The 15,344-nt window shown below is 41.6% G+C and overlaps 3 protein-coding genes across 3 annotated transcripts in view; all 3 read left to right on the forward strand.

Annotated features, from left to right (window-relative positions):
* Positions 1-354: 354 nt before the first annotated feature.
* Positions 355-5,842, forward strand: prdm4 (PR domain containing 4; the record flags this gene model as incomplete). Its single annotated transcript, XM_083907008.1, has 10 exons — positions 355-481; positions 1,018-1,206; positions 1,328-2,092; positions 2,201-2,350; positions 2,676-2,794; positions 2,887-2,972; positions 3,066-3,193; positions 3,283-3,873; positions 4,223-4,391; positions 5,128-5,842. The coding sequence occupies 10 exons, from the start codon at positions 355-357 to the stop codon at positions 5,483-5,485; spliced, it is 2,682 nt and encodes an 893-aa protein (XP_083763134.1). The 3' UTR covers positions 5,486-5,842.
* A 930-nt stretch (positions 5,843-6,772) lies between these two features.
* On the forward strand, positions 6,773-11,269 carry tmem209 (transmembrane protein 209; the record flags this gene model as incomplete). Its single annotated transcript, XM_083907295.1, has 14 exons — positions 6,773-6,912; positions 7,004-7,062; positions 7,168-7,299; positions 7,409-7,638; positions 7,727-7,931; positions 8,129-8,304; positions 8,407-8,478; positions 8,605-8,701; positions 9,052-9,177; positions 9,829-9,926; positions 10,157-10,271; positions 10,397-10,494; positions 10,916-10,989; positions 11,155-11,269. The coding sequence occupies 14 exons, from the start codon at positions 6,773-6,775 to the stop codon at positions 11,207-11,209; spliced, it is 1,677 nt and encodes a 558-aa protein (XP_083763421.1). The 3' UTR covers positions 11,210-11,269.
* Positions 11,270-12,799: 1,530 nt separating this feature from the next.
* ahcyl2b (adenosylhomocysteinase like 2b) overlaps positions 12,800-15,344 on the forward strand; it is a gene marked incomplete at both ends in the record, with an annotated part of 42,860 nt that continues 40,315 nt past the window's right edge. The window contains one exon of the mRNA XM_083906804.1: positions 12,800-13,135. Coding sequence (XP_083762930.1) covers positions 12,800-13,135 — 336 coding nt within the window. The remainder of the gene's footprint in view (positions 13,136-15,344) is intronic.

Genomic DNA, 15,344 nt, shown 5'->3' on the forward strand with positions numbered 1-15,344 from the left:
CAATGAAAACAAACAGGCTAAGAAACGAACTGTGTATGTCTATTTATTAATATGTTGAATAATTAAATAACTTGTCTTTGTTAAATGTTGACATAATGTCCAGCACCAGTCATTGGCTCAGTGGCCCAATTTTACCCACAATTCACAGCTGGACAGAGTCTGCACCAGCACTAGTTGAGTACAGTCAGCATGGCTAGTTGGCACAGAAATCTGTTAGTGTGTGAGGGGTAAAGAATCAAATCAGCAAGTGTGTGAGAGTGTAACAGACCAGTGAAAGTTGTGTCATGTGTCCTCAGCTTTTATATATCTGCAGCATTAACAGTGTTGTTAATTTCGGTGATGATGATGATTATGATGTCTCCCAGGATGAACGACATGAACCTGAGTCCTGTGGGCATGGACCAGCTCAGTGTGCCCTCAGTGAGTGCCAGCCACCTGGGTCTGCCCACCTCCCCCACACACAACCCCATCCCCACAACAGGTATGGACGGTATTCACAGGCTTGTAAAAGATAACGCATTAACAGATGTGATACATCCTCCCCATGTGTGGAAAGTCGATGACAGTGATGATCTGATCTGAATTGCAAACCTAGTTAAACAGCTGGAGCATGAGATATACACAAGTAGAATTAATCATTAAATACTAAATCTGTTTGGTTTTAAAATGTGTGATGGGTTCTTTTTATTTATTAAAGTTAAACTGCTTTCAGACATACATTGAACTCTTTACACCAATAATGTTCATGTCCACAGTAGTTGCTCCTGATTTGTCTGCCAGCTCCTTATTATCTACAGATTATATTCAAGTGAGATTGATGTGAGAACTAATCTGGAGATTTTACCGCTGTTCAGAACGTGTCTCACACAGACCGTCTCTTGTTTGATTTTGTCATATACTATAGACTGCAAACTCTAAATGTCTGGATCCTAATTTCTGGATATAACCTGGAGTTCATGTCTGAAACTGACTTTACAGTATTCTTTTCTACATCCCTGTGTGGGGTATTTGATTTAGGCATGCCAGTGGCCATCCCCAGCCTGGGTCCTTCCCTGGGCTCCCTCCCTTCTGCCCTCTCGCTGATGCTACCCATGGGTCCACTGAGTGACAGAGGAGTGATGTGCGGTCTTCCGGAGAGAAACTACTCCTTGCCGCCTCCTCCATACCCACACCTGGAGAGCAGCTACTTCCGACACATATTGCCAGGTAAACTGTCTGTTTTGAATATTATCTGTTGAAACTTTCAGCTGAAGAAGATTATGTTGATGAACCATTAATACATGCTTCCTAATGTATTAAAGATCATGGACTTCTCTTCTCTCTTTAGGGATCCTGTCTTATCTGGCAGACCGTCCACCACCTCAATACATTCATCCCAGCAGTCTTAACATGGATGGGACCCTGTCTGTGGCTAGCAACAATCCCTCAGGACTTGATCCCTACAGTGGCCCAGTGGGCCCCCTGGAGCAGGGTCTGGTACCTATAGATTCCAGGCAGGTCAGTGGGCAGGTTGACCTCCACCAGACTGGTGCACATGAACTAGACTCCACAGGGTTGGCCATGGAGTCACGCGCCAGCAGCCCGATGTCCCCAGATAGGATGGGAGAGGAGCTGGCCTCTATGGATGGAGTCGGAGTGGTGGCGGTGTCTGACTCGCAGCAGCTTGGTGGTGGAAGGCAGCCTCAGCCGCATGAGGGCATGACTGGTGTGGACTCATCTGGTGGGGTGTTGCCTCTCCATGGGCCCTCTGTGCTTGAACTCCCAGTCGTTATGGATCCAGATCACATGGGAGGTCGAGTTGGAAACACTGGGGCAGGAGCAGGAGGACTTAGGGAGCAGCTCCATTCGAATGGGGAGCTAAACTCAGGAGTTGTCAGTGTGGTGCTAACTGGCTCCATGACAAGTCAGGGTCAGCTGGAGCCGGTGCCTCTCCATGGACACTCTGGTATGGGGCTGGAGTCGGTGAACGTGTCCCCCATCACTGCAGAAGTGTCACTGGGGCCGGAAAACAACCTGGTGTTGGTGAACTCCTCCTTGCAGCTCGAAGACTCTACGTCCAATAAGGAGAACATGGTCACCGCCTTCACCATCTGTGAGTTTTTATTGCAGTCCCTGCAGACATTTTGAGGATTTGAGGAAAGTGCTTGAAAAAAAACGTATATTTTAACTTTAATGTTTTGCTGGTTTTGTTGTTCTCTAGGGTGCACACTATGTGAGCGCTCGTATACCTCAGACTGTCCAGAACATGGCCCAGTCACCTTCATCCCTGACGCTCCCATCCAAAGCCGCGCTCGCCTCTCTCTGCCACGTCCACTGTGTCTGCGTATCTCAGTGGCCGATGAACCACTTGGTAAGAAAATAATAAGTAAATAAGACTTTTTTTGTGGCTGTTCAATCATAACCAACCTTATTCACCAATATGTGGACAGTCATATCTGATGATTTAACAGACGGTTTTCCTTTTATTTTTGTTCATATGTGTAAACTGATTCAAGTTTTTCTTAAACATGCAACCTTGCAATTAATGTCTCAATATCATCATACTTTTCAAGAAACACAACAGTTTTTAACAAGAGAGCATTAACAAAGTAAAGGTACCTTTAGGATTTTAACATTTCCTTATGGAAAGAAAAATAGTATACAATTAAATTACTGACAATATATTCTTATCTTAGGTGTTTTTGCACGTGATGTCATCGCTCAGAGGACCTGCTTCGGGCCAATGGTTGGCCAGCATTGTAGCAACGTGGATCTGTCTAATTGGCCAGAAAAAGACACACCTCAAATATGGAAGGTCAGTACAGTGACTTTTATTGATCTGTAACTTTCATGCACAAAACCATGCTAAGTGGATGAAAAATCATTAGCCTTTTTCTCTCTCTGCAGATGTATCACAACAATGTGCTGGAGTTCTACATTGTAACAACAGATGAGAACGAATGCAACTGGATGATGTTTGTGCGCAGGGCAAGGTATGACATAGCAGCAGTGCTTTTGTCATGATATTTCACTTTAAATAACAAGAAATCAATAAATATTTTTTTTAATTTGCTGTGTGGTTTTAGGACTCGTGAGGAGCAGAACCTGGTGGCATACCCTGCAAATGGTAAACTCTTCTTCTGTACAACCACAGAGATCCATCCAGATCAGGAGCTGCTCTTTTATTACAGTCGAGACTACTGCAGGGTAATGGGTGAGTCGACTATATATATAAAGAACCCGCCTACCATCAGACGTAGTTGATAATAAACTGATAATTTTGCTTTATTTGTGTCACTGCAGGTGTACCTCAGGTGCCTGAGGGCCAGATCTGCCAATGTGGCGAAGAGTGCTCATCCTTCTCTGAGCTCAAGTCTCATCTCGGCAGCCATAATAGTAACCACAACCATCATCAACCTCCACACAGCCACAGCCCATCACAACAGGACCACTCTCAGCAACAGCAACAGCAACAGCAACAGCAACAGCAACAGCAACAGCAACAACATCAGCAGCAAGAACAACAACCACCACCACAACAACAACAACACCCTCATCAGGAAGAGAAGCTCACCAATGGGACCTCCAGCTCCTCCTCATCACCATGGCCCTGCCACACTCAAACTGCAGGACAAACAAACAATGACAACACCAGTGGCAGCAGAGACAACAGTGACAGGAGCTCTAATAATGGAAATGTCAGAGCAAAAGGACAGGGCCATGTGCGGGAGAAGAAATTCAAGTGCAGCATGTGTTCTCGGGCTTTCATTACATCCACCAAGCTCAATGTGCATTTTATGGGACACTTGGGGATGAAACCTCATAAGTGTGAATACTGCAGCAAGGCCTTCAGCGATCCCAGTAACCTCAGGAAGCACCTAAAGATTCACACAGGTACTGGCGGGCATAGTGGAAGTTTGATTTTTCACAACATCTGTATTTCACTATATGGGTGTACATTTTGAAAACATTTATTTCCAAAAAAGCCACATGAAAACTAACACTTCAGAAAAATGGAAGCTTTTTTTTCCCCTCAAATATGTGTCAGAAAATGTACACGTGATTAGCATCACAAAAGAAGGTGATTTAAAAGTAATTTCTTAGCACTGTTCCACTCTTTTAATACATCACCTCAAGCTCGTTGAAAGAATAGTCTCAACACATGAGATGAGAAACTAAATAATATAATATAATATTACTTTTGTATTTCTGAAATGTGTGGAACTCCTTTTCCGTCTCGCAGGTCAGAAGAACTATCGATGCACCGTTTGCGAAAAGTCGTTCACGCAGAAATCCCATGTGGCCTCACACATGCTCATCCACACCGGTGCAGAGAAGCTCAAGTGTGACCTGTGTGACCGGGCTTTCATCAGGAAGCATGACCTGACGCAGCACATGTTCTCTCACACACAGTATGTAACTTATTTATTATATTCTAAAAGAAGCTGCGAAAGTAATCAGACTTTTTATAGCCAGTGTCTGGTATCCAGACTTTCAAATTTTAACAATGTAATGTCACTATAATGAGTATAATTTTTTGGATAAATGTTGAAAGCTGGGACTCTTCAAATTGTCTGACAGCCATTGTACAGTCAGTCTTGAAGCAGTGAATTGGTAGAAATGTAAGCTACTGAATAAAGCAAGCTCTCCTTGCTTTTTCCAGTGTTTTCTTTCTCTTTTTAGTAAAATGGTTGAATGATTGACCACCTGCTCATCATGGCTTAGTTGCTGACTTCATCTGTTTTTTGCTCCCTATTCTTTGTAATTTATTCACTTAATTTAATGTGAAGATTGATGGACGGTCAACTTCACCTTTGTGCCATTTGTTTACTTTTCCGTGAATGTGCGAGAGACATTTTCATTGGTTAATGCATCAGATTTATGTAAAGATGCAGTAGCACAAGAACGCAGCCTCTGTAAAGCAAGGCCCTTGCGTGAAGAACATTAAAAAGGCTTATTCTTAGGCTATTAAAAACAAAATACATTAATTTGAAAGCAACTATATACTTGTGTACAGTTTACTCCGTCCTACATAGCGCACACACTAGACCTTTAACTGAGCATCTCTTTGCTTTCGTTTTAAGAATTGAATGTTTTGTCCCTTCTCTGTTATCTGATATCTTACCCTCTCTCCCATCTCCACCACAGTGAGCGCAGGATACAGTGTCCAAAGTGCAACAAACCCTTCCTCAAGACCAACCACCTGAAGAAACACATGAACTCTCACGAGGGCCGCAGAGACTTTGTCTGCGAAAAATGCTACAAAGCTTTCCTCACCAAATACCACCTCACCCGTCACCTCAAGATATGCAAAGGACCCAAGACAGAGAAAGCATCCCATAAAGAGCAGGACGTGGATGAGGAAGAGGAGGAGGAGGAAGAGGAGGATGAGGAGGATGGCAGCAGGGGAGGAGGAGAAAGACTGATTGACTCAGCCAATGATGAAGACTGTGGTTTAGATGTGGGAGGATATAACTCTGAAAAGTCCCTTTCGCCCCCGCATTGATAACACTGTGCCTCATGTTTATTCAAGAACTTTTTTGCAGAATATCAGATGAATTTGAATGGCCACCTTTAACATAAGTGAAATATTTTTGTTTCTTTTATGCATAGCAGTGCTTCTACAATAATCTTAACTCTCAAAGATCTGACTCCGTTTCTCTTGTTTCTTTTAAGGGAAGCCTGTGCAATATTGTTGATTGATAGGATTCACATGAGAATCGATTCATTTTTCTTCTTCGATCAGATTTTCTATCATAGCCTCACTAACATGGTGTTAAAGTCTGATATTATATATTCTGTAGTTGAACATTGTCATTTGACATTTCTGATGCCATATTTATTATTATGTAATTCCTGTATACCCTGGGCCTTTGCTCTTAATTTATCAAATGCATCAATCTAATTATTTTAGATTGCCTGCGTTATTGGAACAGAGACTTTGCATTATTGTAATAGTCCTCTGTGTGAATGTTGAATAAATGTTTTTTTAAAATGTTACATCTGTCACATCTTGATTTCTTCTTTTACACAATATTTTAATTTCATTTTTTTTAATCACAGTAAGTCGATGACCACACACATATATGTAATATTGTACCTGTTGAAGGTATCAGAAACACGTTTAACTTTTATTAATGCATTGCAATTTATATTCACCGTTTTGTGCAATATCTAAATGTAAGAAACAATTTACTGTATATCGAAGTAAACCTTTAGTAAGTGTTTTTGTACTTTTTCCTTAGTTACATTTGACTATAGTTGTCAGTATTTGTATGATTATAATGATGATAATAATAATAATAATAACAATATTAAAATGTGCACTTACACATAGAAAAATGGTAGGTTAAAATGTTATTATTTTAAAAACGTTTCGTTTTCTGTCAGGGCTCGGTGCTAGCGGAAGTAGTCACTCTGGCTTCCGGTCCAGTACAAATTATGCAGCGCCGCAGTTGTCATTCACTTCAGCGTGGTAGGAATTATCTTCTTTTTTCCCTCCCGTTTGTACTTAACTTGTGATATTCTTGGGTAATATTATTGTCTCATGTCTTATAAATCATGGGAACACATTTCAACAAACCATATTTTTTCCAAAGCTCCTTTTCCTTTGGTGTTTTGTGTTAGCTAGCTAATATTAGCTCGTCGTAGCTAGAAGGGGAGCTACAGTTATGCCAGTGAACAGTTAGTTCTGTAAATTACGCTGTGCTTTTTGTGTTTGGGGATTTTTGGGGGTCTACCGCTGTGGTTAACTGCTCTTTTTTCGTGTCAGCCTAAACGGTGAGACAAGAAGATGTTGGCCCCACAGAAGGAGGGGGTGCCCAGTGTGATAGACAATGCGCTGAGGATGAGGAGAGAGGAGCAGGCTCGACAGGTGGTGCTCGTCTGGGCTGTGCTCAACGTCTCCCTCGCTGGAATGATTTACACTGAGATGTAAGTTCTGGTTCACTCTCCCCTTGTTTTCATGCGTGTCTTCGAGTATACTGTGTGATAATGTATGTGTCTTGTTTACCCTTTCAATTAGGTCAGGGAAACTGCTCAGCCGATACTATAACATCACATACTGGCCAATCTGGTACATTGGTGAGATCCTACACCACACTTTAATTTATTATAAGCATATCTGCTGTCATTTTCCATAGAAGACCTGTTGTGCTATGTGTGTGTATCTTTCTCTGTTCTTCGCAGAACTGGTGCTGGCATCTCTCTTCAGCCTCAATGCTCTTTTTGACTTTTGGAAATATTTCAAATACACCATGGCTCCCTCCACTATTGCTGTATCCCCTGAGCAGCATCTCCTTCTGGGGCTGAGGAACACAAGTGAGGCTCACTCTTGTCAGCACACTGTTAATATTTCACTAATTGCTTCATCAGTATTTGTGCAAGAATGTTATTGGATTTTGGGTCATTGTTCTTCATTGTCTTGCAGGTATTCAGGCCTCTCCACCACAGAAGCCAGAAAAAAAGGAGACCCCAGCTCCAACCCAGTTGTCTCCATTGCAGGGTCAGAGTGTACTGAGTTTCAGCCCTTCCCGTTCGGCAAACACTAACCCCAAGTTCTCCCCGAGCTGTGTACCTGGATATAGCCCTCCTCTCAGCAGTCCACCCACCCCAAACAGTGTGGGGGGGCCTTTCTCACCCTCAGTGCCATTCGGAAAGGTACGTTCATCACAGCACTGATATAGTTGCTGGGAAAAGCATAAGTAAATCAATGTAATAACTGTACTTTGTGTTATTTTCATTTCAGGTGTTAAACTACAGCCCATCCCCAGGTTCTTCTCCCTACCCCAGCAGCATTGGTCCAGCAGAGGGCTCCAGCTTGAGGGCTCGATACCGCACTTCACCCTCAGTATATAATTCCCCAGGAATCAAGGAGGACTACATGGATGATCAGAAAAGCTTGGAGAGGTTCCTCCGCACAGAGGAAGAGAGGAGTCACCGCAGCCAACTAGGTAGAAAATGCCAGGAACACAAACAGAGCTATTAAGCTTAATGTTTTTGCACCATCACTGGTATATTTGAATCAGACATGTTTAGACCAATAATACATTGTTTGTGTGAGCTTAAATAAAAATAGTATGAAGATACACTGTACAAAATACTGAATTGTTACCTTTCAACTAAAGAGATTAATGGATGACATTTGTAGGTAGTCCAGAGTCTGTCTCTCCAAACCACAGTCCAACATTTTGGAACTATAACCGCTCTGTGGGGGACTACGCTCAGAGCCTGAGGAAATTCCTGTACCAGCCAGCCTGCCGCTCTCAGGCTCCATCTGCACACAAGGATGAGATAGACCTGGGCTCCAAACAGGCTGCAGAGGAGGTCTGTCTGCTCATTAGTTTTGTGTGGCATAGTGTTGCTTTTTGGTATCAAAGTGGGATGTATGGTTAACATGAGGTTCTTTTCCCCCCTCCTGTTATGTAGGTGTGGGCCAGAATCACAACCAGTCGCCCTGTAGTTGACCGCATTGATAGCTGGACTGCCAAGCTTAGGAATGTAAGTGTCCAAATATAAAGAACTACATTGCTCTCTTGATTTCAGCAATTTTATTGTTGATTTTTGTCATGTCTTCAAAAATACAAATGGTTTTATTTGGTATAAAAATATTTTGTTTCTTTGCAGTGGATAAGTGACACGATCCTGGTGCCCATGGTCAAGGAAATTGACTCTGTCAACAGCCAGCTCAGAAGGATGGGCTGCCCTGAACTCCAGATAGGAGGTAAACCACCACAAGAATATGTGTATCATGGCAAATATACAAATTAAAAACTGTTGCTAGGTTCAGGGAGATAAAAAGTGCAGGAGTGATGATACATTTCATTACTCATGTTTTGTGTAATGTCATTTTTTTTAGCCAAAAATCATGAGCTATTGCTCCAGAAATTTTAATGAACATGCAGAGTTGAGGAAATGTTTTTTTTCCCTCAACTTATGGTATGTTTATGAATTATTTTACACAGCAAGTAAGCTGCACGTGTAGGAAATTAACCCACACCAAAAAGCCCATTCTGAAATACTGATATCCAATACTCACAGAGTTGTACTTGTTTTGCCCATCTCCTCCATCAGATGCCAGCATAAGCAGCCTGAAGCAGGCAGCAGTGATGAAAGCCTGTTCCATCCCCACCATGAACTCTATTGTCCAATACCTGGACGTCACACCCAACCAGGAGTATCTAGTGGACCGTATAAAAGGTAGGTCCCATTGCAACGACCATGTATGTGTTTTTAGTGGTTGTAAAGTGTACTGATTTGATTTTGCATGTGTATTTGTGTGAATATCAGCAAAAATTTCACTGACCTGAGGCTTTTTTTTTGTTCTATAGAAGCTGAGCTGTGACTTATTTAATTTGAATAATAATAGATGTTACATTTTAAGTCTCAGCATTCATCGAATACAGTACAAAGGTGGCTATGGAGACTTTTATATGTGCAGTGCTCCAATTTGAAAATAATTAGAGACATGGTTATTGAATTGAGAGCTGTAAATGATTGAGGGGGAAACGGCCAATGTCTGAAATGGCAAAATTTAAAGTATTAGTTTCTCAAATAAATAGAACAGGTTTTGTGGTTGACCAGAAAATCATTTACACGAAAGAAAACCCCTCAGTGTGGGTGAAAATGCTAATGCAAAACGTTTTAATGCGTGTAATGTCTGAGCACTCAGCACAGAATGATCCTTTGGATCTGTGCATTCACCTTTTCGCTACAGTCAAAGGCATCTAAAGTCTTTAGAGGACATTTCTTTGTGTCGACTGGACACAAAGTAATCAGAAATCAATACTTTTTGTCTGAGCTGTAAACTGGTTGCGTGTTTTCATGTGTTTTAATCTTCTGTTCGGTCAGAGTTGTCTCACAGCGGCTGCATGAGTTCCTTCCGCTGGGAAAGAGGTGGTGATCTGAAGAACAGGAAGTGGGACACAGACCTCCCCTCTGATTGTGCTGTAGGTACAAACGTGCACCCATGTATACAGATCTAGTTGTTTAAAAAGTTTCCAAGTAAAATAATCACTGCTCAGGATTTAATCCAATTTACATCCGCTGTATTTTTTGTTTGTTATTGCCTAATGTTTCAGCATCGAGATAGAATTACCATAAAAGTACATATATTGACTTATATCCTATTATAATACGTTGTCTCCTATTGCTGGGTCACTCTTGTCTATTCCCTCAGATCCTCATGCACATGTTTTGCACATACTTGGACTCCAGACTCCCCCCACACCCAAAGTACCCAGACGGAAAGACTTTTACTTCACAGCACTTCAGTCACACCCCAGACAAACCTGGTAAATACACACACTCATGGTTTCCACTGAATGCTTCTCATTTTTTTTGATTCAGACTTTTTCATGATATTTTACATCAGTTTCTCGCAGTTTAGTTCTTGTGCTCTTTTCGTACTGTTTCATAGATGTTACCAAAGAGAACCTCCTCTGCATCCACCAAAGCAGCACCACTCCACCTCACTACCAGCTCATCTACCAGGGAAACATCTACAGTCTTCCCAAGGTGATAATCAAAAATGACATCTTATATTTTGTTAATTTCCTTTTCCAGTTCTTACAATTTTTGTCCGACTGACTTGATATTGAATTGACTGTCTCATTGTAGGTACATACGATTAAATAATACATTGTGTATAAAGATGGATAACATTAAATGCAATCTGCAGTCTATTACTGTCCAAAGTGTTTATTCCCACGAATGCACAAAACATGACAATACATAAGCTGAAGGGCTGTAAGATAGCTTACCTTCATTTTCTCCATTGGACGTGAATGTTCACCTATTCCCACATGTAGTGTGTAACTGCTATAAAGCCAGCAAACTCGGGGCTTTTGAAGAGACGTTGTAAAACAGTTCAGGCTGTTTTGCTGTCCACCAACATTTTAATTCCCGATGACCTAATGCACCTCAAATTCTGTTTCAGGGCAGGAACAACCTTTTCCATACAATACTCATGTTTCTCTATGTCATTAAGACTAAGGAGTCAGGGATGCTGGGGTGAGTAATGCTGCTACAGAAATGTTATTTGTGGCCAGCTTGGCAAAAAAAACAAAAACACAAAACAGACAATTGTATCCAGTATTGATCTGTTTATTTGAAGTAATTGGTTTTACTTCGCTTGGTTTCTGTGGGGAAAATAAATTGCCTTTTGTGTTTTTTCAGGAGAGTAAATCTCGGCCTCTCTGGTGTGAACATCCTGTGGATATTTGAAGACTGATGCATTTATAATTTACAAGCAACCACAAGCTACAAATGGACGATTTTCAGTCTCATCAGTGCTGCATACACTGGTTGTCTCACCTAACATGACGGCTCTTTAAGAGGCTAAGTGTGGAAAAAAACTGTGCTTCTGTTTGTACTTCATAACAAATGCACATTTTTGGACATTTACACAATTTTTTTATCTAAAAATCAGCAGCATGCTGTGTTTTCTGTTACACCAGTGAGCTTATAATACAATGCATAGCTGTATTTTTTTCAAGCATTGGTTTGCTGATTTTCAGAATGTACCAGCATGGTAGACTTGTAAATAATATACCTCACAACTTGTGAATTGCAAAGGGTTAAATCCTTTTCAGCTTGAATGTAAATACAGTATGTGCCGTCTTCATATTTCTGTAGCATCATAGTGACCTTTCACAGCTAATGCTGTTTTATTTTTTTTAGTTCTGCCTTGGAATTAATGCCTGCAGTAATAGGGATACTCCTGGTATGTGTTTGAATTAACTTGCACAAAATGCTCAATGATACTAGTTTTGGTATTTGTTGTGGATTCTTTTCCATGTTTTCCATATAACTAGGCCACAGTGCCACATAATTATGACTTGAGTTGAATCTGACGTGCTGGAAAACAAATTGGAAAAACCTCTGAATCACCAAAGTTAATTTTTTGTATGTACAGTATGCAGTGTGTCACCCATTCGTGATGTGTAAAGCTTTTTACATGTTCACTTCTGTTTTACAAAATGTTCCCTGGGACTAAATTAAATAAAATTTTGGTATAAAATTTTACTTTTTGTTTCATGTCTCTCAAATTGTACTTGGTATATTTGACTATTTCAAACAACCGCTTGGTGGCGGTGTAGTTCAATATTTCTTTTTCTCCGGATTTGACCTTCTGTTCCAATTTTTTTCTGAGACACTGCACGTCCACTGCGTGAGTTGTGTACCTGCGTGAGTTGTGTACCTGCGTTAACAGCGACAAGCGACATGTATGAACGGTTTTAGAATGTTTGTCAATATTGGATGACGGGAATCCCTTTTGGGTTAGGGATGTTATTTGTGATGTGGCAGCGTGTCCTTCAAAATGTATGACGATATAAGTGACGTAAATCTATCCAGTTTCATGTGAGAAACAGAGTTGATGGTATAGAAATTAGTTTTTTCATGTCTAGCATTAAGAGATAGAGGTTTGATTGTTCCTTGAACAGATTATGTGGCATAACCCGTGTTTGTTTTGTAGTTTCTCGTTTTCCTTTTTTATCTAAGGACTTTATTTCCCAAAATGCATTTCACGGCGCAGCTCTACCTGCTTGGAAATGTAGTCAAAGTGTCAAATAAAACAGCTTTTCTGTTGATTATAATTCATAAACAAGTTATATTATTGTTTATTCTCCATACTAATAAACACTGTAGAAAGGTCAGTGGTATGCCCTTGATTTGTATTACAGGGAGTCCACAAGGGGAGGGTCTGAGAAACAGAAGCACTACAACAACCACAATGCACTGCGCCCATCGCCGCTCCACTCCGCTCATATCCGCTTGACTCGTTATTAGTGTTGAAAAAGGACTTTGTGAAACTGCAGCGATGTCAGTCCAGGTTGTGGCAGCGAAAATGGCAGAGGTCGAACTCAAAGACGTTCCCACCGGCAAAGACCTGGCGGCTGGATCCCCGCTGACACCCACGTCGCAAGGCAAGAGTCTCGGCAGGAACGAGCCACACGAGGCCGGTTCCTCTGCCGTTGCGTCCCCTACAGCGGAGCCCTCCGCAAAAGCCGGGGGAGCCAGCCTTGGCTTGCTCACGCCGAACCCCATGAAGATGCCGCAGGCGTCGGCTATGAAGCGGTCGGACCCGCAGGAGAACGGCGGAGAGGCTTTTGTCAACCGTGACGGCACCGTGGCCGAGGCTCCACGAATGAAGAAGGTGAGGGAGACCGCATTTTTTTCCTTCTCTCGCCATAACCGCCAGCATTCTCGCTGTTATTGAACCACCACTAAGCACCTCGCCGCAATGAAAGCTCCCTGGGAAATCTGGCATTGTGTGACGATGCTAGCAGGCTAGTCGGTCCAAAAGCTGATTCAGCTCTGTCAGTTAACGCTGTAAATAATGGTGTGTGGTGCTAATAACACAGCAGGGGGTTTAAGAAGTGCCAAACACCGTATTTTAAAAAGGTCTAACCATCTAATTTGGAGAGACATGTTCGTAACTACACGTAACGTTCACGTCCAAGTTGCTATAAGTTTTGATATTGTGTTTTTAAGAAAGAAAGACGTTATTGACCCTATTCGATATGCTTATTTATGATTATAATACCACACTTGTTTTGTTTGTGGATGTTTAAATAATTAATAGTTTTTGTTGTAAACTTTTTTTCAACCAGAGAGTCCTCATTGACATTAAAATCTGTTTTGTTAGAGGGTCCTGGTTTTGACGGGGAAGAAAATGAGAAGCAAATGCAGTACATTTGAAATAAGTATGAGGCATAACACTTAAAACATTTTTATTATGAAATATACATCTAAAAGTGTGCATCTAAAGGTGTACACTATGTGAATTATCAGCATTTATCTACTGATTTACTAGTAATTCTAGTTTATATTTATAGTTCTGTGATCTTATGCTTCAAAATCACTTGAATACTTACTGGAGTACAATACTCAAATGTAATCTGATCTTTTTACTTTAGTAAAATTTAGGAAAAAAACAACAACTGCGACTTCCATTTGACCATATCTCACCACTGTGCTAGCACATGATGTACAGCACTATATATATGCTGGTTTTTAAAGGGAGATTTCTGTGATACAAATATTATATGTTGCTGGTTTGCCTTGTTGAAACTGCAGGTTGTGTAATTTCTGCATTCAGATTGACTTCAGGTCAGGTTTTTTTCAGCATATTTCCATTTTACTGCTTAAATGCTGTGGTAAATTAATTTTTGTCACCTGGAGTGTTGTCGAACTCGAACACGATAGCAGCCACTAATCTGTCACTCTTGGCAAGTTGGATCCCAAATCTGCCTGGTTTTGTTTGTGCCCTAGAAACACGTCATCTATCTGCATGTCACACAGTCTTGATTAGGACAGAAGTGGCTATTTAGGGCAATGTTCAAGGAAAGAGTTGTTTCTTTCTTTGAGAGTTATCACCAGATGTTGAGAGATTTATAACCTGTGGTCACTGTACTGCACTTTATCATCTGTTTGGGCATTTGTCCGCTTATTGGGATGAGGTTGAGTGGGTGACTGCAGAGATGGCGTCCTGCTCCTTAGCACCACCAAAATGAAGGGAGGTCATTATTTACATCAGAGAAAAAAAAAAGAACTGGGACATTCAGCTCGTTCTCATCAGCTGGGAACTTCTGCTTCCTGGGGGTGCACATAGAGGAGGACCTGACGTGGAGCGCTAACATCACACAGGTCTTAAAGTAGGCACAGCAGAGACTTAATTTCCTGACGGTCCTCGGGAAGAACCACTTCTACCAGCAAATCAGCTTGTGTCCTTCTATTGCTGCTCTATAGGGAGCATACTAACATACTGTGTCAGTATGTGGTTTGCTGGCTGCACAGCGGCAGAGAGGAAAGCTCTTCAGAGGGTCGTCACCTCTGCCCAGATGATGATGATCGGATGTCCTCTCCTCTCTCTGGAACGACTGTACACTTCATGCTGCCTCAAGAGCATAGGACAGACTGAAAGATCCACCAAGGGGACGTGCAGTGTCTCGTATGTGTGCACCTGCTCGTTTTTAAAGACATATTTATCCTTTCTCTTTGCAATTGTAAATTCTTTGCATCTAAATAATTATTTTTCAGTCCTAGTCTTGGAAAGAGTAAAGCGTAGAGGCAGAAGGAGCAAGTGGTTTGTAATTCACTCAACACCCACATCCACAATTACGCCCAGGCAGTCATCCCATCCTGTTGGACAACCCCTAAGGAAATCTTACTAGAAGAGCCACGCAGCAATATCTGGACAAAATAGTGTGAGGATGGACCGCGGACTGACAGAAGCTCAGAGCAGATGGCTTTACATACCTCAGACTCTCACAGCAAGAAAGCATATGGAAGTCAACCTGCAGCAGGAAGCACTGGGCCCACGGGGCGAACCACATTTGAGGCGTAGTGCGAAGGTGGACGTA

This window comes from Microchirus variegatus, assembly GCF_963457635.1.
Source record: "Microchirus variegatus genome assembly, chromosome: 20".
NCBI lineage: Eukaryota > Metazoa > Chordata > Actinopteri > Pleuronectiformes > Soleidae > Microchirus > Microchirus variegatus.